Below are 27,250 nucleotides of genomic sequence, written 5' to 3'. Positions count from 1 at the left end.
TTTGAGGAGAGATTCTAGAGGGCAGAGGGCAGGGATCAGGGGACAGGGTCAGAAGGAGAGTCAGGAAGAGGAACTCTCGGTTGCATCATAAATGAGAAGGGGCTTTGGGATGACAGAAATGTCCAAGGGGTGATTCTAAAGTATATTTGAAATGGGTGCAGGAGACACCCCTTTCTCCCCTGGGTCACCTTTGTAAAGTTTGTGCTACCCAGATGCCTGGAAGGAGTGACTTCCTGCTGGGAGCTTTTCTTTGATTGTGTGATTGTGTGTCCGTGTGTCCAGGGACTCTGGAGGAAGAGGTCCTCCGTTCTCAGGCCTGAGCACCTGGGGAGCTGGTGTTCACATCACCTCCCCTCCCTGGGACTGCTTAGAAAAAAACCTCTTGGGGGTTCACTGAGCAGCAGCCAATGGAAAGGGGTTTTGTTCCTTCATCATTACCCTCAGAATATCGGCTGATGGAAGCAGTATTGTTCTCTGCTCCATACACTGTTTCAAGTCAAGGAGCCTAGAGTGTTGGTGAGTGTTGGTTCGTCTTCTCAATGGACCTTGGATTGAAGGCCTGAGCTGTAGACAGGCAGAGCCTGGCTTCCCACAATTCTTACTTGTCCCCAGTGGTCCGAGGACTTTGTTACACAAGGGCCAGCCTGAAACGTGGTGTGCGCACCAATTTAAAGAAGGAAGATTCATGTATGTTGGTTACCTATGTACCTGTCACCACTTCCCAAAATCGACAGACAGTTCCTGAGAACTAACTGCTGATTGTTGAACAAAGTTAGAGACCCACCTTGATTTTCCTTTTCTAGTTGCAGGTAATAGAGTTACCTATCTAAAAGCCAATTATAGGATCATCTGGAAAGTATTTCCTAAATACTGTGCCTGGGCCACTTTTTAGTTGATTTTCCCCCAAAGAGAGATAACAGGTCCAGACTTTTCCATCCTCTACCCATAAATCAGGTCACCATTTTTGCCAGCGTTAACTAATTATTAGTTAACATTCTTTCTCCTGGAACAAAATCTCCTACAGAATAAGTATAGTCTTTGGTTTGAACTTTCCAGAAGCTAAGTCTTATGGTTCATTTCACTAGGGATAGAAAATCTAAAATTCCACATTTTGCTTTTGGTCCAACTATATTCTGCCCATTAGGAAAAAAAAAAAACACAACAAACCTATTCAACAAAGGTGGCCAACAGTTTACGGAATCAATTGAATAGCACAGCTGCTTCTCCTAAGTCATGTCCACTTTGTGGACGGGGAGACTTTGCAGGGAGACTGGTATTCACTGCCAGGAGAAGACTCAGATGGTCTTGAAGTCATCCAGTGCCCAGATGACCAGCCCCAAGCAGCCTGCCTCCACAGGAAGGAGGGAGAAGTTCAGCTCCGGCCAGAGTGGGCCTGGACTGTCCTCCCTGTATCTTGTCACTGGCTGGGGCCCTTTGCCCTCTCTCGGCAGCTCCTGTCCTCTACCACTTTCCCCTCCATCCCACCCTGGCTGCCTTGGTGATGCCCAGAATGCCAGAGCTGTTGTGCGTTCAACTTCTGACTGCTTGGCATCTAGGGAGGCGGGGATGGCCACAGGCTGGGAGCCACGTTCTCATTCATATTCAGGGGCCAGGCCCCGGGCATTCTTTTAATCTCATTAAGCTTGGGAGGAATGAGGTATGCATGAATTGAATGAGATACACGATTAATGTTTGCAGGCCAAGACTGAGGCTCAGGGTGACCCAAGGGTTTTCAGGGAGGGACTCTGTCCTGAGTGCTCTAGGAGCTACCGAGTGGGGGCCCGGGGAGTGCAGAGAAACAGGGAAGCCCAAGGAGCCAGGACTCAGCATCCTAGTGTCTGCAAAATGCTCTGCTGGCTGATGCGACATGATGGCAAGACGACAGGCCCGTCAGTGTTCCTGTCCCACCATCAGGACTCGCGGTGACTCAGTGGTTCCTCCTCCCTCCCAGAGTCTGAGCCTCTCGCCTGCTGCACTGCTTGATTGCAATCCTGGCCTCTAGGGCCTCCACAGCCCACGGATTTGTGCTAAATCCTCTGCCTGTCCTCTTGTTACGAAAGGCGAGCTTGTATGGAGACCACAGCAGGTACATAAGTCTACCTGCTCTGTCTTCAAAGGAAGGCAGGTAAGGCCAATGCCACTTGGCCTGGTCCCCTCCCAGGGCCGCTCTGAGGGGCTCCACAGAAGTGATGCTACAGGACCCACCCTTGAATCATCCCCTGGTTATTCTGCACACTGGCATCATGATCTGCTATTATTGTGCTTGTTTGCTCCTGGTCTGGGCCTCCCCCTTAGACTCAAAGCTGCATGAGGGCAGGTGTCTTGTCTTCGGGCTCATGGCTGCATCCTCCTGCCCTCAGCAGGACTGGCACACAGTAGGTCCCCTGGTCATGACTGTTGAGTCCTGGAAGGGACTGAAGGCAAGAGACAGTATCTCCCAAAAGGCTTGATGCAGTTTGAGCATTTTTAATACTCTCAGAAGTAAATATCTGACAAACTTGCAAGAAATATCAATTGAAGAGTTCATGTCCATTTTTTGGACTTTGTGAATTTTGTATAAGACGTTTTCAATTTTGATTATTTTGTCTTGAGCCCTTTGACTGAAGATGCCAAACATTGGTTTAAATGGTAAAACTAAGGAAAGAAATAGGCTGTCTTCTTAAAGAGTTACTTTGATAAGTGTGTTAGCCGTTCAGTTGTGTCCAACTCTTTGTGACCCCATGAACTGTAGCTCACCAGGCTTCTCTGTTCATGGGATTCTCCAAGCAAGAATACTGGAGTGAGTTGCCACTGCCTTCTCCAGGGGATCTTCCTGACCCAGTTATTGAACCCGGGTCTCTGGCATTGCAGGCAAATTCTTTACTGTCTGAGGCAGCCATGTTTAAAATTTAAAAAAAAAAAGAAAATTAACTTTTCTCTTCAAAATTTATAAAGTAAATAAGTGGATAAGGAAATGTAAATAATTAAACTTTCAAAAAAATTGAAGTTGGACAGCATCACTGACTTGATGGACGTGAGTTTGGGCAAGCTCTGGGAGTTGGTAATGGTGACAGGGAGGCCTGGCATGCTGCAGTCCATGGGGTCGCAAAGAGTTGGACATGACTGAGTGACTGAACTGAAATGAAAGTTTTGAGACAGTGCTAAGACTTTGGGACATCTTAAATGTACAGGTCTGCATGTTACAGAGAATTTACTGTATAGGAGTTGGACTGATTGGAATTTTCCTCCCTTCCTGCCAAGTGTTACCTGGAAGAGGTGGAAACAGCTGTGCTCGTGGAAATAGGCAACAGAAATCAAAGAGAGAGCTCATCTTAAGGAAAAAGTTTCTAAGAGTCACACGTGCAAAGGCAGAACAGACTTCCTGTGAGGGAGTGACTTCCCCATCACTGGGGGCATGCAAGTTGTTGATACATGTTAGTGCAGGGGCCCAGGCTGCTCTGGGTGCTACATTATTCTACAGTTTACTAGCTGTGTGGTCCCATGTTCAATTATGTTTTGTAAAAGAGGGATAATAATATATAGTAAACATGTTCATGTTCTACCAGGTGGTGCTAGTGGTAAAGAACCCGTCTGCCAATGCAGGAGACCTAAGAGATTCGGGTTTGATCCCTGGTTTGGGAAGATCCCCTGGAGGAGAGCATAGCAATCCATTTCAGTATTCTTGCCTGGAGAATCTCATGGACAGAGGAGCCTGGCAGAGGAGTCCATGGGGTGGCAAAGAGTCATGCAAAGAGTCAGACATCACAGAGTCATGCAAAGAGTCAGACATGACTGAAACGACTTAGCAGGAACACATATATAAAATATGTAACAATGTATGATAAAGTTGCAAAGAGAGTAAAGTGAGTAAAGGGTTTTGTATCCTGCCTTACACATTGAAAGAGTCAAAATGTTATTATTATTGTTGTGATCATTATGTAAATGCCAGTGGGTCTTCAGAATAAGGCAACTTCAGAGCCCCTAACAAGGAAATGATAATCTACTCCAGTATTCTTGCCTGGAGAATCCCATGGACCGAGTAGCCTGGCAGGCTGCAATCCATGGGGTCGCAAAAGTCAGACACGACTCTACAGTCCATGGGGTCGCAAGAGTCAGACATGACTTATTGACTCAGAGAGAGAGAGAGAGAGAGAGAGAGAGAGAGAGAGAGAGAACGAGAGAGAGCGAGAGAGAGAGAGAGAGAGAGAGAGAGAGAGAGCCCCTACAGTCCATAGGGCCGCAAAGAGTTGGACTCTTGAAGCAACTTAGCACCCAGAGCTAAGAACCCAGAGCTCCTTTGGGACGTTGTCCCCCTAACTCAACACCTTGAGACTTGCGGTGATCTTGGTTGGCCACCAGGTGGCGCCCCCAGACCCCAGCTCAGAAAGCTCCCGAAAAGAAAGATTCTCTAGAGGGCACAGGTCGCTTAGAATGAAAACCAGCCAACTTTTGGAACTGATAGCTCATTTAGAATGAAAACCAGCCAATTTTTGGAATTGATAGCCAGGATGAGCAAAATGTTTCCCCAAGTCTGTAAGGTAGCATTCTGCTTCTACTGGGATTCCTGAGCACCTCTCTAGGGGTTTGTCAGCAAGAATTCCTTCTGCTCTTCTAGGAGAGTTCAGAGGTCCCTGGGATGTCTAGATGCACACAGCATGGGACTGGACCTGCCTGGCTCTGAGCACTTAGGACCCATAGGAATGGATACAGGGAGTTAATGGATACTGGGTTAAAGGAGTGGAAAAAGGCGGCTCCTTTGCTCAGGGTCTCTGTGTGGCTGCAAAGCCTCCCTCTGGCTCTGGGCTTAGTTTCTGGATTTTCAGAGTGGTGGTGTGAGACCTGTGAGCTGTCGGGGTTCACAGACACCAGTCAGGTTCTGTCTTTGAGGTGCCAGGCTGCACTCGCTCGCCTTGGGGATCAGAGGTCAGTCAGAGGCTGGCACACCCCACCTGGCCCTGCCGCCCCGTCCGGGGTGGGGGAGGGGTGGGTCTTTCCCTGGGGCGTGGCCTCTGCCTTGGGGGTGGAGCTCAGCCCACGTGAGCTGCAGGCTGGATAGGCCAGGGGCTTATGGCTGAGGACCCCTACCTCTCCACTGAAGACAGAAGGGGGTTGGTGGTTAAACTCCCAGCCTCCTCCCCTCAGGGAGGGCAATGCTGAGGGGGTGTCCCCACAGTCCCCTGAACCCCAGCTCACCTACACACCCTCTGTTGGTCCGTCCTCCCACTATCTTCCTTTCTCTTTCCCTCACTGGCTTCTCAGGGTTGCCTCCTAAATAAATTCCTTGCAGCCAGATCCTTGCCTCAGGTTTGCGTTTAAGGAATTCAAACAAAAAGAGCAGGAGAATTAGATACTTTGGGGCTTCCCTGGTGGTTCAGATGGTGAAAGAATCTGCCTGCAATGCAGGAGACCCGGGTTCAATCCCTGGGTCAGGAAGATCCCTTGGGGAAGGGAATAGCTACCCACTCCAGTATTCTTGCCTGGAGAATCTCATGGACAGAGGAGACTGGTGAACTACAACCCAATAGGGTTGCAAAGAGTTGAACACAGCTGAGCGACTAACACTCAAATGCTTTCAGAGCACATATTACAAGAGAGAAAAAGAAGCTGATGGAGAAAAAGGCCCCAATGGATCCCCGAATGCCATGAACTAATCGCAAATCTTAATTTTTGCGGGTAGTAGTTTTAAGAATCCCTTGTTCAAAAACCCGGTTACTGCGGGCATGAAGACAATTTAAAAACTCTTTGGAAAACCTCACTGTTGAGTGAGGAATCTAGGTTTGAAATTTTCTGTTGCCTCCACTCTGGCCTGTGAATAGGAAACCACCCCCCCACCCCCCCCACCCCCCCCACCATTCAGATACCAGCTGAGGTGTGAGCCTGGCTTATCAAATATTAATTGAGTGCTATATTTTCCCCTGAGCTCATAGCAGCCTCTGACGTTTTGATGCCAGCTTTTTGGAGGTTCACCAAACACAGAGCATTGAAACCCAAGGGGCAAAGCCTCCCTAGTTACACTTCAGAACGCTCAGGATGTATTCTTCTATGAAATTCAGCACCCAACTCAGGCAGCCTGCTTAGCAGACAGTGTTGAAGGAGGTTAATGATGGATTTGTATAGGTTGCTCTTGCTTTATTTAGGTCCTTGGAAATGCAAGTGTCAGCATAAAGTATGTTTATGGTTCCATTAAATCACCAGAAAAAAAAAAACCAAAAAAACCCCACATCGAGATGGTTGTTAAAAAAGAAAAACAAGGTTGGGTGACTCAGCCTGGATAAATTAAGAACCAAATTTAATGCAAAACTTGGAAAGAATGAGGAGCCACTTCATTCTCTAGCATCTTATCCCCTCATTCGTTTTCTCTCTCCCTTTCTTTTTTGGCAGGGAAGGTGTTGCTTTCTAAGTTTCTAGTGACCTGACACCCTCGGTTTCTGAAGACCCCATAAAGGGAAATTTGTTAAACATCTTTCCTGTAGAACTTAATAAAAAGATTCTTCTAGGTAGAATATTTTCCCTTAAAAATAAGATGCTTGGTATGAACAAAACAAGCCACCAAAAGCATTTTGAAGAGTTTGGAGTATGTTTACAATAATTTGTGCATTCCTCCTCATTTTCTACCATCTCTGTCTGAGTCCTATTTACATCTTATGGATACGTGGGCAAAACCATACTTTGAAAATATAGGGAGCCCTCTTCCACTGTTGATGGGAATGCAAATTGGTGCAGTCATTATGGAAACAATACAGAAGCTCCTCAAAAAATTAAAACTAGAGTTGCCATATGATTGCGCAATCCCACTCCTAGGCATACACCCAGACAAAACTATAAGTTGAAAAGATACAGGTGCCCCAGTGTTCACAGCAGCGTTATTCACAATAGCCAAGACATTGAAACAAACCTAAATGTCCACTGCAAGTTGAATGGATAAAGAAGATGTGGTATATACATATATATACACACACATACACATAGAATGGAATACTCCTCAGCCATAAAAAAGAATGAAATAGTGCCTTTTGCAACAACATGATGGGCCGAGAGGTTATCATGTTAAGTGAAACAAGTCAGAAAGAGAAAGGTAAATGTAACATGGTACCACTTATATGTGCAACCTAAAATATGATAGGAATTAACTTATTTATGAAATAGAAACAGGCTCGCAGATGTAGATAGCAGACTTGTGGTTACTAGGGGGAGGGTGTTGGGAGGGGAAGGACTGGGAGTTCGGGATTAGCAGATGAAACTATTATATATACGATGGATGAACAGCAAGGTCCTACTGTATAGCACAGGGAACTGTATTAAGTGTCTTGTAATAAACCATAATGGAAAAGAATATGAAAAAGAATATATTTATGTGTGTATATATGTATATGGGCTTCCCTGGTAGCTCTGCTGGTCAAGAACCCACTTGCAATGCAGGAGACCCTGGTTGGATTCCTGGGTCAGGAAGATCCCCTGGAGAATGGATAGTCTACCCACTTCAGTATTCTTGCCTGGAAAATCCCCATAGACAGAGGAGCCTGGTGGGCTACAGTCCATGAGGTTTCAAAGAGCTGGACATGACTGAGCAATTAAGCGCTCATGCATGCGTGTGCATGCACACACACACACACACACACACACACACACACATAACCAGTCACTTTGCTGTACATCAGAAATGAACACAACATTGTAAATCAACTATACTTTGATAAATTTTTTTAAAAAAGATATTAAGGATACTGATACACAAAGAGTGCAGACAGGACAATTCCATTCATATAAAGTTCAAAAACTGGGAATAACCCATGTTTGCTGTTAGAAGTCAGAGTCATGACTGTTCTTATGTGTTTGGGCAGCAACTGCGGGGTGCACAAGGAAGGCTTTGGGGTGCTGGTAATGTTTTGATTCTTGATGGTTACATGTGTGTGGTTGGCTTGTGAAACTTCATTGACCTGTGGGTTTATGATCTGTGCACCTTAAAATTTTTAAAGTTTACTGATATTGCCATACAGGTTAAATTAAAAAATTTTTTTTTTCATCCTTGCTAAATTGTACCAATCCCTGCTCTCTTGCTCTCCTGGGAGTTTTTGCCGGGCCCTGGCCAGGATGGAGACTGGGTGTGATGCCTCCTGGGGATGTTTGGCAGGGATGGGACAGCCTACCTGCGACCTTGGACCCATAGGCCACGCCGACCCCGCAGATGTTATTGTTGGCAGCCGCAGAGACCTCCCCGGCACATCTCGTCCCGTGGCTGCGGAGAGAAGTGAAGACGGGTCAGACAGAGGGTCAGACGACTTGGGGAAGATTTCTTACATTCTATCAGTTTGATTCTTTTGAGTGGTTCTGTTAGCCTGGAGCCAGTCCAGGCCACTGCATCTTCCGTCTGTGTCTCTCCTCTCACCCCTTCCACCTCCCAGCCGCCCTTGGCTCATTTCTACTGTGAAGAGTCTTCTCAGAACATTTCAACCTTGAAAGGTGATCTCTACTTTAAAATCTGAAGTGTCTTCCTGCAGAAGGCAGTCATAGGCTTTCTGCAAAAATGAAACATGAGACTGACAGATTGGTGCTAGTCGAAATAGCTGACTTTTTTTGAACAGCTGCAATTGTGGGCTAGTGTTTATTTTCAAGGCTGGTTCTGGCCACCAGACAGTGAATGCTGCCTGTCAGCTGTGGGACAGAGATTATTTACCTTTGTTGGATTCTAGCCTCCTTTAAAGCTTCCTTGGTGGTTCAGACGGTAAAGAATCTGCCTGCAATGCAGGAGACCTGAGTTCAATCCCTGGGCTGGGAAGATCCCCTGGAGAAGGGAACTGCTACCCACTCCAGTATTCTTGGGCTTCCCTGGTGGCTCAGATGGTAAAGAATCCGTTTGTAATGCAGGAGACTGGGGTTCGAACCCTGAGTTGGGAAGAACCCGTAGAGGAGGGCATGGCAACTCACCCCAGTATTCTTGCCTGGAGAGTTTTGGACAGAGGAGCTTGGTGGGCTACAGTCCATAGGGTCGCAAAAAGTCTGACATGGCTGAACGACTAAGCACAGCGCAGCTCCTTTAAGATATTATATGCTACAGACCTCCACCTTCCTCTGGGAATCAAAAAAGCCCACACTGGCAACGTTTCACATTCAATTTCAAGGGCTTCACAGAAACTTTGAGGCTGACCAGATTAAGAACCTTGGACAGTCATTAGATCCATCTTTCTGAAGTTTGTTGGCCTGAAGCTTACAATTCTGAGCAAGGCCTTCTTAGGGCTCATGTTCTAGACACTGTCATACGTCCAAAGGCAGAACAGGCCTCGTTGTGAGGGAGTGAGTTCCCCATCGCTGAAGGCATGCAAGTTGTTTGCTCATGTTAGTGCAGAGGCCCAGGGTGCACTGGGTGCTACATAGTTCTGCAATCGACACCATAATTTCATTAAGCCTCTCCTTTCTGCTCCCTTTTCCGTTAGACCAAAGGAATCCAAACAGTTCTCCCTCCTGTGAGCACTTGCCCTCCCCTGAACCAGGCTGCCTGGTGGCTGGCTTGGGCCCACGGGATGCAGTGGAGTGCGCAGAGGAGCTTGGGCCACGGACAAGGCCACGAGGGGAGCATGACCTGACAGCACCCCAGGGGAGCCCCTGGAGGTCTTCTTCCTCCAGACCCAGCCAGTCGCCCCGTCAGCAGCACATGGAGAGAGACAGGAGCCCCACCTACGTTAACAGGATGGTGAGCAAGCAAGCAAGCGTTTGCTCTCTTTTAAGCCACTAGGTTTTCGGGCCTTTTGTTAAATGGCAACGGAACCAAGCGTAAGCTTGAAGTCAATCAGAATGTGTGTTTGGACCCCCAGCAGCATCCCAGCTGTGGAGGAGCCTAGTGTTCATTTCCCTGCAAGCCACCAGCCCCGACCCTGCAAGGCCCTGCTACTGCTCCAAGAAGCAGCCGGATTTGAAGTCGGCTAGAACAGCATCTGCGTGGCCCTGGAGGGGATGGTGGTGAGGGCTGCCTGCTTGCTATTTACACGGCGGGTGCAGGAGGGCACGTGGGGAAGGGGCTTATTGGCTGCATAGCCCAGAAAGTCCTGATTTCTGCAGTGTAGACTGGTTGCTACATTTTCCTGGGACATGCAAACCTACCACATCAGTCCATTAAAAGAAATCACATCTGAGGATTGAAATATACAGATTTTCTTTCTCTACATGAGCAAAAGCAAATTCTGCTTCCATGAAGGCTACACATCACAGGGACTCCGAATTCCCTCCAGAAAAAGAATGACTATGTTGGATGAGACCTCACCATTGCTGCGGAGGGAGCCCAGCTCTGAGGGATGAGAGGACGACCAGCCCCCTGCCATGGGCTGAGTGTGGTGTGCTCACTGCCTCTGTGGCCTCACCGCCTCTACTCCTTGTGGGGGCAGGCACTGCTCCATTTCGCAAATGTCCAAGTTGAGTCTCAGCAGACCTGAGCCAGGTCTGAGACTGAGCCTCACCGACACAATTAGACCTGACCCCCCACCACCCTCCCACCCGGGGAGCAAACCTTCTCTGCCCCATAGCTGCTCACGGAAACCTGGAGGACAAAAGTGTGCAAACTTCCTTGAGCAGACTAAAGACATTGAAGGTTTCCGTGTCTTTAATTTTCCTTTTAAATGGGGAGATGCCGGTTGTGATTCCTCCACAGGAACATTTGGGAAGAAACATGTTTGACTCTCTGCAACCCCATGGACTCCAGTCCGCCAGGGACTCTGTCCTTGGGATTCTCCAGGCAAGACTACTGGAGTGGGTAGCCATTTCCTCCTCCAGGGGATCTTCTCAATTCAGGCATCAAATCTGCATCTCCTGCATTACTGCTGGATTCTTTACCTGCTGAGCCACCAGGGAAGCCCCATGGATATACAGTCCATGGAATTCTCCAGGCCAGAACACTGGATTGGGTAGCCTTTCCCTTCTCCAGGGGATCTTTCTGACCCAGGAATTGAACTGGGGTCTCCTGCATTGCAGGTGGATTCTTTACCAGCTGAGCCACAAGGGAAGCCCAAGAATACCAGAATGGGTAGCCTATCCCTTCTCCAGTGGATCTTTCTGACCCAGGAATTGAACCGGGGTCTCCAGCATTGCAGGCGGGTTCTTTACCAACTGAGCTTTCAGGGAGATCATTGCTAAATTAGGCGATGCCAATGAATTCTAAGTGGCAGTGGCTCCCTGTAATTGTTGGTGATACCAGGCTGCTTCACCAGGCCCCAGGCCTCTGTGGGCTTCATTCCCGCAGCCTCGGATGTCTTCCCCTCAGTCTTGTTTTCCTGATCATCTTAGGCAAACGTCCTTGCTCCCCTGAATGTTAGGAAAATCGTTTTCCAAGCCCATGTTCACCTGGCCCCTCAGCTCTCGAGAACATTCAGTAGCTCCATTTTGCCTCTAGAATAAAACATGATCTGTCAAAAGTGGGAATAGCTGTTGGTGGGGGTGGGGGACAAATATGGTGGCTTGATTGGCCTCCTTCTGACAAAGGTCACCGGGGAGCAAGTGACAGGAGTCAGGGGTATGTCATGTTGCCAGAATAGCCCCATTCTTCTGCTCCCCATGTCCAGGCCCCTGGCAGTGTGGTCTTCTTGCTCCTCCATGAAGAGATGAAGCTCATTTCTCCCTTGAGTCTGGCCTCATGACTTGTTTTGTCCAAAAGGATGTGGTAAAAGAGATGAGGCTGGCCCCCAAGAGGACCACAACTGTTCTTTCTCCTGAAACTGCCCAGGTGCCATGTGGACAAGCCCAGGCTGCCCCACGGGATGACGAGAGACCGTAACCCTTCATGCCGGTCACCCCAGCTGATAGTCAGCCATCCCCCTGAAATGTGAGAGGCCAACCTGCTGGCCAGTCCCCAGCCCACCTGCCATCTGACTGTGGATGCACGGGCAGCTAGATCAACAGACCTGTCCAGCTGACCTATGGACTTGTGAGCAATGTCGGTGCTTATTCATTTTGGGATGATTTGTTATGCGACATTATTTGGCAATAGATAACTGATATGCTGGACAAGCAAGGCTGGAGGGATAACCCATTTAGCTCAGTTTATTATTTTAAAAATAGGAAATATTGAAAAAGTACAGACAAATTCAATGAATAACATAATGAATCTCAGATGGCCAACACTCAAGTCTATCAACGTCAAGGGCTTCTCATAACTTAGATTTTTTGTGGGTATACTATTATTTATTCATCAGAACCCTATTAATAATAGACATTTGAGTGTCTTTATTCTTCTGTTTGGAGAAGGAAATGGCAACCCACTCCAGTATTCTTGCCTGGAGAATCCCATGTACAGAAGAGTCTGGCAGGCTACACTCCGTGGGGTCACAAGAGTCAGACAAGACTTAGCGACTAAACCATCACCATTCTTTTGCTAAATACAAATGATTAATGTTGTGTATACATGTACAGTTAATATTTTACCATATTCAATTAATCATTTTTTGTGAATGAGTTTAAAGGAAAATATAGATGTTATTTTCCCCCAAATTGTTTAATATGTAGCTCTAAAAAAATGATGATATCCCAAATAACCACTAGAGCATTATGATACACATAACATAATTAACAAAATGGTAGTTGTTTTCCTGGGAGAGCAAAAAGAGAGTCATTCACAGCAGAAACTTCTATTATAGACTGTTCAACTGCTGCCTTCATTTACATTTTATGTATCTTTAAAAAAATTCTTCTGAATTCCATAAATGGTTCTCTATTTATCCTCTGTGTTGCTGATTCAGTAGTCTGTTCTATTGCATCTGCTTTTTGATGCTTCAAAATTATTTTGGCTAATGTTTTGATTTTAAACAGAATGTGCTTATTTAATCAATAAAATACTTTCTTTTTTTTTTTTAAGATGAGAATGTCATTGCTGAGGTGCTAAGGATGACAACTAAGGCAATGGTGGCTTGCAGAGAAAGCAGGAAATTGATTCAGAGGACAGTTAGGGATGTTGTTCGGAGAACTTTAGTGTATAATGAGCACTTCTACTGTGGCTCTTTAAAGATACCTTCAATTTTCCAGGGAGGGTAAATGAGATCTCTTTTGATCAAGTACCCACTTGTATCCTATTGTAGTCCATATGGTTTTAATTTTAAAGTATATGCCTTGAGGGAACAAAGGACAGGTAAAGAATATTTACCTTATTTGTCATGGATACACTGGTCACAGAAGAAAGTTAAAAAGCAGAGCAAATATGCAGTGAAGTTATGGTCCCAAGCCCAATTCCCACCTTCCTGAGTAAAGCAAAGTGTGTGGTTCTGAGCACAACCCGTTAGGGCATCCCAGACTTCATTGTGGCCAAAGGAGTCAGTAATTAAAAGGGCACATCCCTCTGTCTTATACTGGTAGAGATTTTTTAAAGAAAAAATTTGGCCTTGCTGTGTGGCTTTTGGGATCTTAGTTCCCCGACCAGCGATTGAACACACACTCTTGGCAGTAAAAGTTCCAAGTCCTAACCACTGGACCTCCAGGAAATTCCCTAGATTTTTTTTTTTTTTTTTTTAAAGAAATAACAAACCTCAAAAGCTCAGATGAGAGAATGGATGTCTGAGGAAAAATGGCGGGAACTTTCATTTATCCCTTTAGCATAAACTTTCCTTATTTTCTGTTTAGTTGGAGAACCTCTGATTTAGATCCTATAGAAATCCTCTCCATGAATTTCACAATTACATTTTCTGGCACTTAGAGGGTGCCTACCATTTGCCACACTCTGTATCAAGTCTCTGTATGCATATCCTTAGTACCTTATGCAAACCTTAAGGGTGGAGTTTAGTTGCATTTTACGGATAAGGAAAACTGATTCAATTCAGGGATCTCTTATTTCATACCAAGCAATTAATAATATACTACTGCATTTGTCCATTATAATCTTCTGAATTTTTCTCTCTTAAGAATAATTGCCACCTGGGGACCATAAAATCCCCCTTATATGGTAAACAGTTTCCAAAGTAGAAATGATTATACCAGTATATCTCTATTGCAGTCCATGTCAGTCTCTCCATTACTCCAAAGTCTGAGTTATGTCTGTTTCTTTTAGCTGAAGGGGAAAATTTAAATGATGAAAACTTGCATAATCCTGGTAGAGGAATAGAAAAAGAAAAACTCAGAACTTTGTGGTATCTCTCCAGTGACTCAGAAAGTGTGAAAGTATTAGTCACTCAGTTGTGTCCAATTCTTTGCGACCCCATGGACTGTAGCCCACCAGGCTCCTCTATCCATGGGATTCTCCAGGCAAGAATCCTGGAGTGTGTTGCCATTCCTTTTTCCAGGGGATCTTCCCGACCTAGGGATCGAACCTGGGTCTCCTGCATTGCAGGCAGATTCTTTACCGTCTGAGTCACCAGGGAAGCCCTGGTGGTATTTCTTCAGTGGCTCAGAAGAGCTCTCCACATTAAACTGTGTTGGATTTCACTGTGCTTTGATTTGGATACAGAGAGGGTTGATTACAAGCAGCAAACTTTGAACTAATATCAGCTTATGAGGTAGTCTCAATGCTCACATGAAAGAAAAACTTAGATTAGGTCTTTGAAGGCAGTTTGGATTTTATTATCCAGGAGGTGATTTCAGAATTAGTCCATAAAGATGAAAGGGAAAGATGTTCATCTATTTCTAAACCATTAGATGTCACCAGGGTAAAGTATTGGTTTCTATCACTGTGCTAATAGCCAACCAGAGAGGACATTTTTCTCACATGTTCTTTTTTGGCCTGTCACATTGGGTTCTTCAAAATGAAATATGACTTTTAATTAAAAAAAGTTAATCACTGAAAATCTTTCTTATTTGAAGGTTTAACTGATGCTATCAATCAAATATGTTCATCTAGAGATAGACGATCCGTCTCATCCATTTATCCTCCCTTCCCTTCATTTTAGTTGTTTGAATAGCAAATATCTTCTCTCTTCCTGAATTTATAGTAAACTTTTTGTAACCAGGAATTGCATTGAATCCAGAATCTCTTACTCTTTAGGGCGTAATGGATAGAGCACGCTGCACCCGGTGATGCTCCGTAAATATTGCCGATGGCGGGGATGACATTTCAGTGGTGCATGCCTGTCAGAGAAATGCTATGCAAGAGAGATTTTTATGGACAGCAGCATGGTAATAGACTTCGGATCTGCAATGCATCACCAAACACTGACCTAAAACCCAGCAGGGTTGAAAGATTATTGACAAAGCATGGGCTGCAAGCCTAGGGAGAAGCTGGCAGCCCTCAAATAGACAGATGTCAAGGCCACTCAACATCTTGGCCCAGCTGAGAAGGTGTGCCACCCATCCATCAACCAGCCAATCAATATTTATGGAATGCCAGCAAGAAAAAAATGTGATGCTGGATCCTGACAAATCAGCTGTGGCTGGGTTGTGTATTATGGAGGCTTATTAAATGTGTGTTATTTCTGCCTTCTTGCAGTTTGGGTTATTGTTGCTACTGTGGCTGCTATTATTATTTTGCTTGGCCCAAGTCTGTATTTCTCTGACTACAAGCGAGGAGGAAATTACACTCCTTTTCCAAATTCCTCAACTGTGTTTCAAATACATCCCTGGAGCGCAGATGCCACATGTAATTATTAAATGGTTTGCAGTAGAATAAACACATTTTCTTTGCTGAAAAAGGAAGAAATCAGCAAAATCAGCTTAAGCGCAGGGCAAGGGATTCTAATACACATCTCCTCTAAAAGCTGTCCTGCACATGTATGAAGTTTGCTTTCAGAAAGAGTCCTTGCCTGCAAATTCCCACTGGCTAACTATTTTACACGTGGTAGTGTATGTTTCCATGCTACTCTCTCCATTTGTCCCACCCTCTCCTTTATTTTCTACTTTCCACGGCAGTCAGGAGATTGTGATGGAGAGCGTGAGCTTTCCTGGGCAGCTACTGCCTCGGAGTTCTGACCAGCCTCTGTGGCCAGGGGGCTTGGCTGGAGCTGCGGTAGCAGCAGCAAGCCCACTGCAGGTCAGCACCTGTCAGCCATTCATGGGCGTTTTGATGCTGAAACTATCTTATCCAAGAGCCCGAGTCTGCGGAGCAAAGATGGGGTGTTGGGTTTTATGCCCACGCCCAGAAGACAGCAAATGAGTGAGTGATAAGTCACTCAGTCACGTCTGATTCTTTGCGACCCCATGGACCGTGGCCCGACAGGCCCCTCTGTCCATGGGATTCTCCAGGCAAGAACACTGGAGTGGGTTGCCATTTCCTTCTCCAGGCCCAGAAGAGAACACCTGAAGACTCCGGAAGTCCTCGTGGCTGCACAGCTGACCAGAGGCTCATGCCTCCTAGACAGGAAACACTGCTCTGGCCAGAGACAAGGGCTCAAGGCTCTCAGAACCTCAGGCAGCAGCGTGCCTGCAGGGTCCTTTTCTGTGCCCACCTCATACAACCACAAGAGCTCTTCTCTTCTAGCAACCATCCAAACCTTTCACGCCCACTTCCTCCACGGAGCCTTCTCAGATTGCTGCCCTATGCGCCAGTCTCTAACTCCTGGACCAGTTATCCAGCTACTGAACACATCTGTACCCCTTGCCTCTGCTTCTTTGCCTAATTTCTATTAATACCCTATTCACCCCAGAACACACTCACCCCTCCTCCAAAGTCTGCCTAGTACCTTCGTTTAGATCCAGGACCAAAAGCCACCTCTTCAAGGAGGCCTGTCCCCATTTCCCCAGCCAGAGATGACGAGTTTGGCCTTTCTCCACACTCCTCTTTATTATGAGGCGGTGCTTGGAACCATCCCCCTCACTGGTGTCAAGTCCACCACTCCTCAGTTGTGTGACCTTGCACGCATGACTTAATCTTGCTGGGCTTCAGTTTCCAAAATGGGGATTATAATGTCCACACTTATTTCAGGAGGTTAGGTTGAGAATTAATACACACAAAACATGAAGACAGTGCCTTAAACACGTGTGGGTGTTAGTCATTCAGTCGTGTCTGACTGTGCAGGCCCAAGGACTGTAGCCCACCAGGCTCCTCTGTCCATGGGATTCTCCAGACGAGAATACTGCAGGGGGTTGCCATGCCCTCTTCCAGGGGATCTTTCCAAACCAGGGATTGAACCCAGGTCTCCTGCATTTCAGGTAGATTCTTTACCATCTGAGCCACCAGGGAAGCCCAAGTAACTGCTTAACAGGCGTTACTGTTCCTTGTATTGTTTCAACCTTGGGTATGCTTAGCACTCAGTGATTCAGGCTTCTGTGGCCTCCTCATGGGACATTGCAGGCTCCTCAGAAGCTTATCCACCAAAACTAATAGCTTCATGAGCACCACACTAAAGACCTAGTTCTCTTTATCTCTTTTTATGCCCTATGACTTAATTTTAAAACTTTGTTACTATTTTTAATTTTTTTTACTTATTTGGCTGTGCTGAGTCTTAGTAGCAGCACGTGGGATCTGGTTCCTGCAGATTGCCTTGACCAGGGCAAACCCCGGGCCCCCTGCATTAGGAGCGCAGAGTCTTAGCCACTGGGCCACCAGGGAAGTCCCTATGCCCTTTGCCTTTTAAATCTTCTTGCTATAGAAAACACCAGAATAGACACAACTAGAGTGAAATCTCTTGTAAATATCATCACCAAGCTTCTGTGATTATTAACTCATGGCTAGTTTTATTTTCTCTAATCCCCCTTACTCTCTTGTCTTCTTCCACAGGCCCCTAGCTATACTGAAGCAAATATTAGGCATACTATTTCTCCCAAGGGTGACTTTTTAATGAACTTATCCTATACTCCTGGGAAGGATGATATATTCAAATTCTCCTTGTGTCAAGTAGGAATCAACTCCAGGATTCCAGCACCCTACTGTTTGGACCACAGAACCTCCCAGTGCTATGGGCCTGAACTTTGACCTGCCTTCCTCCCATAATCACTTGCAATAGTAGTTTTTATTTATTTATTTTTAATTAATTTTATTTTTTACTGGTTTTATAAACCAGTAAACAAAGACCATGATCTGATCTGTGGTACCATCCAGGCTTTGTAATAACAAGCCATGATGGATAAGGATCTTTGAAGATCACTTGATAATTGTGAAAAATCTCATTTACCAGAGTGGCCACTGTGTCTGAGTCATTGGTGCCTTAGGAGGCAAGGATCATCCTTGCCTGACTCACGATGACTGTGTCGGAGGCAATTGGACACTTGGGGATTTCACTGCTGGCAATGAAGAATTTCATTACCCTAAGCACTCTTTAGTCCTGGAGGACTTTCGCCCATTTAAAATTGAACTTTCAAGAATAAGTTTGCAAATGAAATTATTTAAGACAGAGGACAACTCCACTTTTGCTTTTGTGTTTGTTTAAAGAATATTCTTATAGCTCATTAGACGGGAAGACTTACTTGTTGGGGGGGTTGTGTTCAGGTTCAGAAAATGAGTGGGAGGAAACCATTCTGTTGTTTATATTTTTGTGCTTGGATCAATCCATCAGAGATGAATTTAGTATCTACTAGCTGTAGAAGCAGAAAAGGCAATGGCACCCCACTCCAGTACTCTTGCCTGGAAAATCCCATGGATGGAGGAGCCTGGTAGGCTGCAGTCCATGGGGTCACACGGAGTCAGACACGACTGAGCGACTTCACTTTCACTTTTCACTTTCATGCTTTGGAGAAGGAAATGGCAACCCACTCCAGTATTCTTGCCTGGAGAATCCCAGGGACGGAGAAGCCTGGTGGGCTGCCGTCTATGGGGTCGCACAGAATCGGACACGACTGAAGCAACTTAGCAGCAGCAGCTGAGGGGGAGGGGAGCGGGCAATTAGCTGGCAAGTGTAATGCTACTGCTCTTTGTTTTTTTTACCTTTTTCTTTTATACTGGATTATAGCCCATTAACAACGGTATGATAGTTTGAGGTGCACTAGAGCAAGTTAGCCACTCTCACACACGTCTCCATTCCCCCTTGAGCTCCCTGCCTGTCCAAGCGGTCACAGAACTCTGAGCAGAATCCCCGGTCCTACAGAGCTACTGCCCGTTCTGATGGCCTGTGGACAGCTGGTGACTGACAGCGCAGAAACCAGGCCCACGCTCATGGTCCTTCTCAGAGCAAGGTTCCAGGCGCCATTTATAATAATGTCTTGTCTGTGGTTTAGCGACTTCTATTTGGTGACTTCACATCCTTGTGTCTGAAAGTGGTTTATTTATTTTTTTATTTTTATTTTTTTTATTAGTTGGAGGCTAATTACTTCACAACATTTCAGTGGGTTTTGTCATACATTGATATGAATCAGCCATAGAGTTACCATATTCCCCATCCCGATCCCCCCTCCCACCTCCCTCTCCACCCGATTCCTCTGGGTCTTCCCAGTGCACCAGGCCCGAGCACTTGTCTCATGCATCCCACCTGGGCTGGTGATCTGTTTCACCATAGATAATATACACGCTGTTCTTTCGAAACATCCCACCCTCACCTTCTCCCACAGAGTTCAAAAGTCTGTTCTGTACTTCTGTGTCTCTTTTTCTGTTTTGCATATAGGGTTATCATTACCATCTTTCTAAATTCCATATATATGTGTTAGTATGCTGTAATGTTCTTTATCTTTCTGGCTTACTTCACTCTGTATGATGGGCTCCAGTTTCATCCATCTCATTAGAACTGATTCAAATGAATTCTTTTTAACAGCTGAGTAATATTCCATGGTGTAAAGTGGTTTATTAGCAAGGATCTTGGGTTGTAAGTCACAGGAAGTAAGAGACACTTCAAATCAAAAGTTCTCCAACCTTTTAAATATATCCTCCCTGGTAGTTCAGATGGTAAAGAATCTCCCTGCAACATGGAGACCTGGTTTCCGTTCCTGGGTCCCGTCGATCCCTGAGTCAGGAAGACCCCTTGGAGAAGGGCATGGCTACTCACTCCAGTATTTTTGCCTGGAGAATCCCATGGACTGAGGAGCCTGGTGGGTTATAGTCATTGTGGTCACAAAGAGTCGGACATGATTGAGTGACTAACACTTTCAAGCTCATACACTTCTACCACCCTAAACACACACTTACAAACTCTGCATGATGACTTTAAACTGCAAGTAAGGTTAATAGAGAGTGGGGACTATGCTCTTGCATATTAGCAATGATCTTTTTAAAATGTTACAAATTGGACTTATGTTTCCCCCCTTACTCTTTTCTGCCTTTTCTGTAATGACCAAGCCCTGTCTGCTTTGGCTATGCCCCAGACAGTCTCTGGTAATTCAATGATTGTGGGAACACAGTCTAATCTACCTGGTCCCCTCGGGACCTGTCCCTGGCCATTCTTTGGTCTTTTATAATACACTTCTGTCTTTTATAATAAAAACAATGCTTATAAAATAATGGTACAACTTGGACTTAGAAACAAAGAGCTTGGGTTCCAGTGCTGGCTGTGATATTTACTGGTTGTTTGACCAGGTAAGTCAGGCCATCTTTCTGAGCCTGTTTCCTTATCGCTAAACTGAGGAGGACGGCGTTTATTTCAATTACCATAAGTTTGTCACGAGAAGTAGAAGAGATGAGTAAAGTGAATAAAGAAATAAAGAAATAAAGCTTAAAGTGAGCTTCAGTCATTAATTGAAGTTCATATGTTCTATCAAGTTCACTCAAAAAACATCAATAATGGGTAATATTAGGTTTAAAACTTAATTGATATTGATTGACAAGGCACTTGTCTCAATTTCTTGATATTTCTTACATGTGAGAAATTAGGCATGAATTTTACTTGGAGAAGAAAGAGGCTATATTTTCATGTTTAGTAGCAAAACAGGTTGAAGGAAAGTTATACTACCACTGGATAGGGTTTTATAATAGGATGTCAAGCAGTATATCAGACCTAGAATTAACAATATTGTATTGTGCATTTGAAAACTGCTAAGACAGTAAATCTTCATCACAAGAAAAAAAAATTTTATGTGACTCTGGGTGGTGTCAGATGTTAACGAACTTATAGTGGTAATCACTTTGCAGTATATACAAATACAGAATCATTATGTTGCATGCATGTGCACTCAGTTGTGTCCGTTTCTTTGCAACCTCACGGCTGTAGCCTGCCACTCCTCTGTCCGTGAGATTGTTCTGGCAAGAATACTGGAGTAAGTTGCCACTTCTTCCTCCAGGGGAGCTTCCCGACTCAGGGACAGAACACAGGTTTCCTGCATTGCAGGCAGGCTCTTTACCACTGAGCCGGCAGGGAAGCCCTGTTATGTTGTATACCTGAGACTAATTATGCCTTAGTAAAAAATACTTCAAACCTATGCCAATTAACGTACTGTTTTGTCAAAAGGGACTACATGAGCTGTTACGAGGTTACAGCGAAAACACTTTTCAAAAACATATAGACACAGACCCGAGGGGCAAAATCGTTCTCTGCAACAGGTTCAAGAGATTAAGTGAAACTCATATGTTTACATTCATCTTGTGGTGAGCTGAGAAAGGATTTCTTATTACTCCTCTTTTATCTTTAATAAGGTGGCAAGTAATTCCTATTCAACTGAACAACATAGTTGAAAGAAAATTCTAGAAGAATGTTGCCATATTAAAAAAATTCGAGAATTTAAAAAATATAGCCACAATGAAGGAAAAAGTCACAGTATAATTTCATGAAGCACTGAGATTATTTTTCTGGTGATATTCAAGCCTTAAAACACAGAACAGAGTGAACTAAAACCCCACTCCTGATGTCCCAGCCATCTCCGGAGGCCCAGTTTACCTGTTAAACCAGTCGTCTGTGTATCTAGGGTACGGATAAGGGTCATTGCTGCTGAAGTCGTAGCTCGCCTCAGCGTTCTGCAAAACACAAGGTGCATCATTAGGTCATAAATCCAGAGCACAGGCATGAGAGGATGCTAAGAGATGCAACTGTCCGAAGTGGACGGTCCCTCACCCAGGGCTATGTCAACCTGCTCTCTGGACCAGCCCTTGAAGAGATGACAGACAGGTGTGTCCGTGGATGTTTCTATCCTCTCCTGGTATCCTCTTTTCCAAGCTCCTTCACTTTATCCTGTTCCAGGCTCTCAAAGTGTTAGCGAATTTGGGTTCTGTGCTACCTAGGACCATCTCCATTTTAAGTTGAGTGACCACTGTGGGTCAGTGGGGCTCACTTGGAGCCAAGACTCACATTAAGCTTCCCTGGACTGATGGCCAGAAGGTTCTAGTTCTCATGTCACAAGTGAGGAAGCCTCTTGCATTACGCAGAACTCATTCCCAGCTCCCAGCTTTGGGCTGACAGAGGCTTGTCTCCTTTACAATTATAAGTGTTAAACGCGAGACGCAAACACTGGCCACAATATCAACCTCATTTACTCAACAAATATCATTGAGTCTAATATATACCAGGGCTTCCCTGGTAGCTCAGCTGGTAAAGATCCACCTGCAATGCAGGAGACCCCGGTTTGATTCCTGGGTCTGGAAGATCCGCTGGAGGAGGGATAGGCTGCCCACTCCAGTATTCTTGGGCTTCCCTGGTGGCTTACACAGTAAAGAATCACCTGCAATGCAGGAGACCTGGGTTCGGTCCCTGGGTTGGGAAGATTCCCTAGAGAGGGGAATGGCTACCCACCCCGGTATTCTGGCCTGGAGAATTCCATGGATAGTCCACGGGGTGGCAAAGAGTTGGACACGACTGAGCCACTTTCACTTTTCACTTTCATATACCAGGGACTTTTCCAAGGATGGGAATACAGTGCTGACATCCCTGCCTGCATGAGACTTACAGCCTAGTTGGAGGGACAGATATCAATCCAACAAGTAAATACAGGATTGTAAACAAGGGTCTTCTTAACCCTTCAGGTTACAATGAGGAGTTTAAATTCTATGCAGTCCAGCACCTCCATTTTTCCCTCTGAGAGTCTTGCCCCTCAGAAATCAATTATGTACTCAGTTAATTTGTCTCTAAGTGATTTCATGTTTTAATTTTTTCCATCTCGGTCTTCAACTGGTCAGCCTTTTATTTTGGTCCATGATGGGAGATGGTCCCCCACTATCGGGTGGCTAATCCCTTGCTTCCCCTCTGCCTTGTTGGTTGCCCAGGGATGCGGAGTTCCATGAAGCGCCTCTCATCTCATCCCACCCTCACTACTTTGTTTTTGAGGTCTGCAACCAAGATCCCAGATGGTTTCCTGGTCCACAGTATCCACTTGGCTGGGAATCACTGGGTTAGATGCATATTCCAGCTTGGAAATGTCTCAATTCCAAGGCAACCTGAGACATTTTCAGGAGTTGTGCCCTTTTATGAGACAAAACACTATAGTTTGTAATAGTGTTACATGATGTTTGCATGATGTTTTTAAGAGCAAATTGACCAGTTCCGTGAGTCTGGGTTTCCATTTGTTGGATGGCAAAGGGCCATCAGGAGCTGGAACGACCTGAATCATAATACTAATGTATTAAAATAAATGTGCTTGGGGCAGAAGTCACCTTGAAATTTGTTTAAACTTCTTTCACTTGAAAGTTTTTAGCTTTATTGAGGTATAACTGATACACAAAATATCCCATACATTCATCTTGCTGAGTCTGGACATGTGTATATACTCATGACAACATCACCACAACCTAGGTACTCAGCATACCCATTACCTCCAAAAATGTCCTTGTGTTCTTTTTTTTGGTAAGAACTTTTACCATGAAATCTATCCTCTGAACATATTTTATAGTATATAATACTGTATTGTTGACTGTTACATGATAGAGGTCTAGAATTTATTCAATGATATAAAGGAAACGTCATATTCATTGAAAAACAATTCCTTATTCCATTCAAAATTTGGACCAGTCATTGTATACTGGGCACTGAACATGGCTATCTGTGTTCTAGAATCTAGGTCTTCCTTCAGTTCCTGGCTTTAGAGAGGATAACGGCCTGTCTCCACTGGCCATAATTATTGGCAAATACCCAAATCACCTGCATTCACCATTAATATAATCCCATCTTTGGGAGACCCTCTCAGATTTGGCTTTTTTTTTTTTCCTTGAATTTTCTTGAGCTATTTAGATGCAGTTCTTTCAAGGGATACTATTTAAAAAGTAACTTCTTCCTCTTCCCTAAGTATGTTTGGTTACCTCTAAACTTCCCTGAATTTTTGAGATGAGAGCATCCTTAGGTAGGGTTGGTGGACTGGGAATATCAAGAGGAATACAAAGTAATACTTTATCTTTTGGGTTTCAAAGCTGAGGTTGAAACTTGAAACAGTTGATTTGGAAGATTATTTGCTAAGCTTGGTTTGTTTCTCTGTAAAAGAGATTAAAAGGCCCCAGTCTAAGGTGAGCTGAATGGAAAATTCATGGACTAGCTCTCGTGAGGCCCTCAGAGGGGACTCTGAGCACTACCTCTCTCTTCTGAGCTGGGCTCCTGGAGTGGGAAGGGGATGCATTGGAATGTTGAACCTCAGAGAGGTCCGGGACTCATCCCAGGACAGGAGCTGAGGACCAGAAGCAGCTCTGTGGGGTGTCTTGGCTGAGGGACCTGGGGTGGCCCCCCTCTGTGCTCTGTGATGCACAGCGCAGAGCAGGAAGCAGCGGAATCATCTTGGGAGGCTGAGATTAGTGAGAACATGATGAGAGAACCAGCTGCCCCGGGAAGTCCAGGGGTCAGGGCAGTGAGGATCCAGGGTTCAGAGAGAATACACGAGAAGGGGTGACTGAAGCCCGTGGGGGTGGGGCTGCAGCTGTTGGTTCCAAGGTGGAGAGGTGATGAGACGAGAGGTCTGGGACCCCACTCCCTCTCCTTGATTCTGTGCTAGTCCTTGAAGCTTGAGGGTGGAGGCAGGAGGGTGGGGGCAAAACTTGAGCAGGACAATGTCAAATTTCTACCATCGGTAGAGCAGGTTGTTGGATAGAAATTAAATTCCACTAGAGGAAAAATAAAACCAGAATTTTCTACACTTCTGGGTTTGCTGCCTAAGCAGCTGACCCATTTCTCCAGGTTTCTCACTCACAACTGCGTCCTGAGGTCTGGGCTGAGGTCTGTGGCTCTAAGTCCTGGTTCTGGAGAAAATGGCTTGCCATGAGGTGGGTTGGGGGCGGAGTGAGGAACTGGAGAGTTCTGCCAGCAGAGTTTGATTCTGAGAAGACACAGACTCCGAGACCACTTTTATAGCAAGAAGAAAGACCATGTATTGTCTGAGGTCAGCTTCACCTCTGAAGGTTGAAATGGATGAAGACACAGAAACTTTAATTTGTTGTCTTTACAATTAATTTGATGACTAATGCTAATTCTTTGTGTAATAGTCTATGTTGAGACTGCATATTAAGGAAGGCAAACAGTTGTTTTTGTTTGGTCATATATTTTCTGGCTAAAAGTCAAATGGTTTATAGCAAGAAAGGATGAGCAACTTTTTGCAAGGGTTCTGTTTATAATTTTATAGCCCAAACCAAATCATTTATTGATCTGAACTACAATGTTGTCATCCATAAAATTGTCTGTGTACAGGAATAAATTAAACTGGCCTTGGATTATACTGGAATTTTCTAAAATGTCCATTAACATGGATGTTTGGGAGGAAGTGGAGTCTCTGTAGATTGAATACTTGGGAATCCAAGGCTAAGCCAGAAGCTTGTTTTGGTTTGAATTCTGTAACGTTGTTCAAAAATACATTAGTCTATTTTCCTTTAGAAAATACTAGCTGTTTAGTGAACATAATTTAATCATTGATGATTCAGGGTCAGGCTGATTCAGAGTCACCATTAAGAACTTGAATTATCATTGTACCATAGTGGAGAGAGTTGGAAGATTGGGTTGAATCCAAAATGACCTCAGGGCATCTCTGCAAGTTATTTCTGGAAGAAACTTCTGATAATGGCTCATTTATTCTTTAGGAGTTGAGTGCAGGGGGAAAGAATCCATCCAGTAATTAGTATTTCTAAGTTTTAGTTTCTGAATACTTGAATGCATAGTCAGAAAGTAACGCTAGATTGCTCAGATGCTTGTGTCTGACCCTTTGCGACCCCATGGACTGTAGCCCACCAGGCTCCTCTGTCCAAGGGAATTTTCCAGGCGAGAATACTGGAGTGGGTTGCCATTTTCTACTCTAGGGGATCTTCCCAACCCAGGGATCTAATCCTCACCTCTTACATCTCCTGCATTGACAGATGACTTCTTTACCACTAGTGCCACCTGGATAGCCCCAACACTGGATTGTTATTGTTGTTTAGTCACCCAGTCATGTCTGACTCTTTCTGACCCCAGGGACTGCAGCATACCAGGCTTCCCTGCCCTTCAGCATCTCCTGGAGCTTGCTCAAACTCATGTCTATTGAGTTGATGATGCCATCCAACCATCTTGTCCTTTTCTGTCCCCTTCTCCTCTTGCCTTCTATCTTCTTTCAGCATCAGGGTCTTTCCCAATGAGTCAGTTCTTTGCATCAGGTGGCCAAAGTATTGGAGCTTCAGCTTCAGCATCAGTCCTTCCAGTGAATATTCAGGACTGATTTCCTTTAGGATTGACTGGTTTGACCTCCTTGCAGTCCAAGGTGGGGACTCTCAAGAGACTTCAACACCATAATTCAAAAGCATCAATTCTCTGGCACTCAGCCTTCTTTATGGTCCAACTTTCAAATCTATACATGACTACTGGAAAAATCATAGCTTTCATTATACGGACCTTTGTAAGCAAAGCAATGTTTCTGCTTTTTAATATGCTGTCTAGGTTTGTCATAGGTTTTTTTCCCAAGGAGCAAGTGTCTTTTAATTTTCATGGTTGCAGTCACTGTCTGCCATGAGTTTGGAGCCCCCAAAATACTAGATTAGCTCTCAGAAAAGAAATTTAATAATTATGGGTTTACCTGTTTACACTGTGCATTTCCCATCAGATTGGTTTGTCTGCCCTTTTGGCTTGGTAAGGACAAGGTGCTTACAAATTTTCTCAAAATCTTCTGACCCCATTATATCTGAGGTGTTGCCATTAAAGGCATGTCTGATACTTGGGCTGGTCTCACCGTGGAAGCTGGTGGTGGACCTGGTGGCAACCATGTCTGAATTGCTGTAACATTTTCAGAGAAGCTTCTGAGACCTCTGAGACTGAACTCAGCTCTGGCACTGCCAACCTGACCTCCCAATCTGGACTCTACCTGCTCTGGGACCATTGGAGTTTCCTTGCTGGGTTGTATGAGTGGATGTGTCTGCAGGTGTCAGCTTGGAGTAGGGGAAGGAAAAGAGGCATTAAATCAGACAGATCTGGTTTTGAACCAGGCTATTTGGTCTTGGCAATATTCATAGTTTCTGGAAACTGAAGTTTTCCTCATCTTTAAAATGCAAATGACAAAATGGTAACCGTTTGATTGCTGTGAGGGTAGAAGGAAGGAAGGAAGGGATATGAGCCGGCAAGCACCCTATGGATGACCTCGTACTTCTGCTTTT

General features: G+C 45.0%; 1 protein-coding gene across 1 annotated transcript in view; it reads right to left on the bottom strand.

Annotated features, from left to right (window-relative positions):
- PCSK2 (proprotein convertase subtilisin/kexin type 2) overlaps positions 1–27,250 on the bottom strand; it is a 234,672-nt gene that overhangs the window by 29,796 nt on the left and 177,626 nt on the right. The window contains exons 6-7 of the mRNA XM_043480329.1: positions 21,609–21,685; positions 8,127–8,215 (exon numbers count right to left, since the gene is read on the bottom strand). Coding sequence (XP_043336264.1) covers positions 8,127–8,215; positions 21,609–21,685 — 166 coding nt within the window. The remainder of the gene's footprint in view (positions 1–8,126; positions 8,216–21,608; positions 21,686–27,250) is intronic.

This window comes from Cervus canadensis, chromosome 10, assembly GCF_019320065.1.
Source record: "Cervus canadensis isolate Bull #8, Minnesota chromosome 10, ASM1932006v1, whole genome shotgun sequence".
NCBI lineage: Eukaryota > Metazoa > Chordata > Mammalia > Artiodactyla > Cervidae > Cervus > Cervus canadensis.
This window is presented reverse-complemented; position numbering and strand designations above follow the sequence as displayed.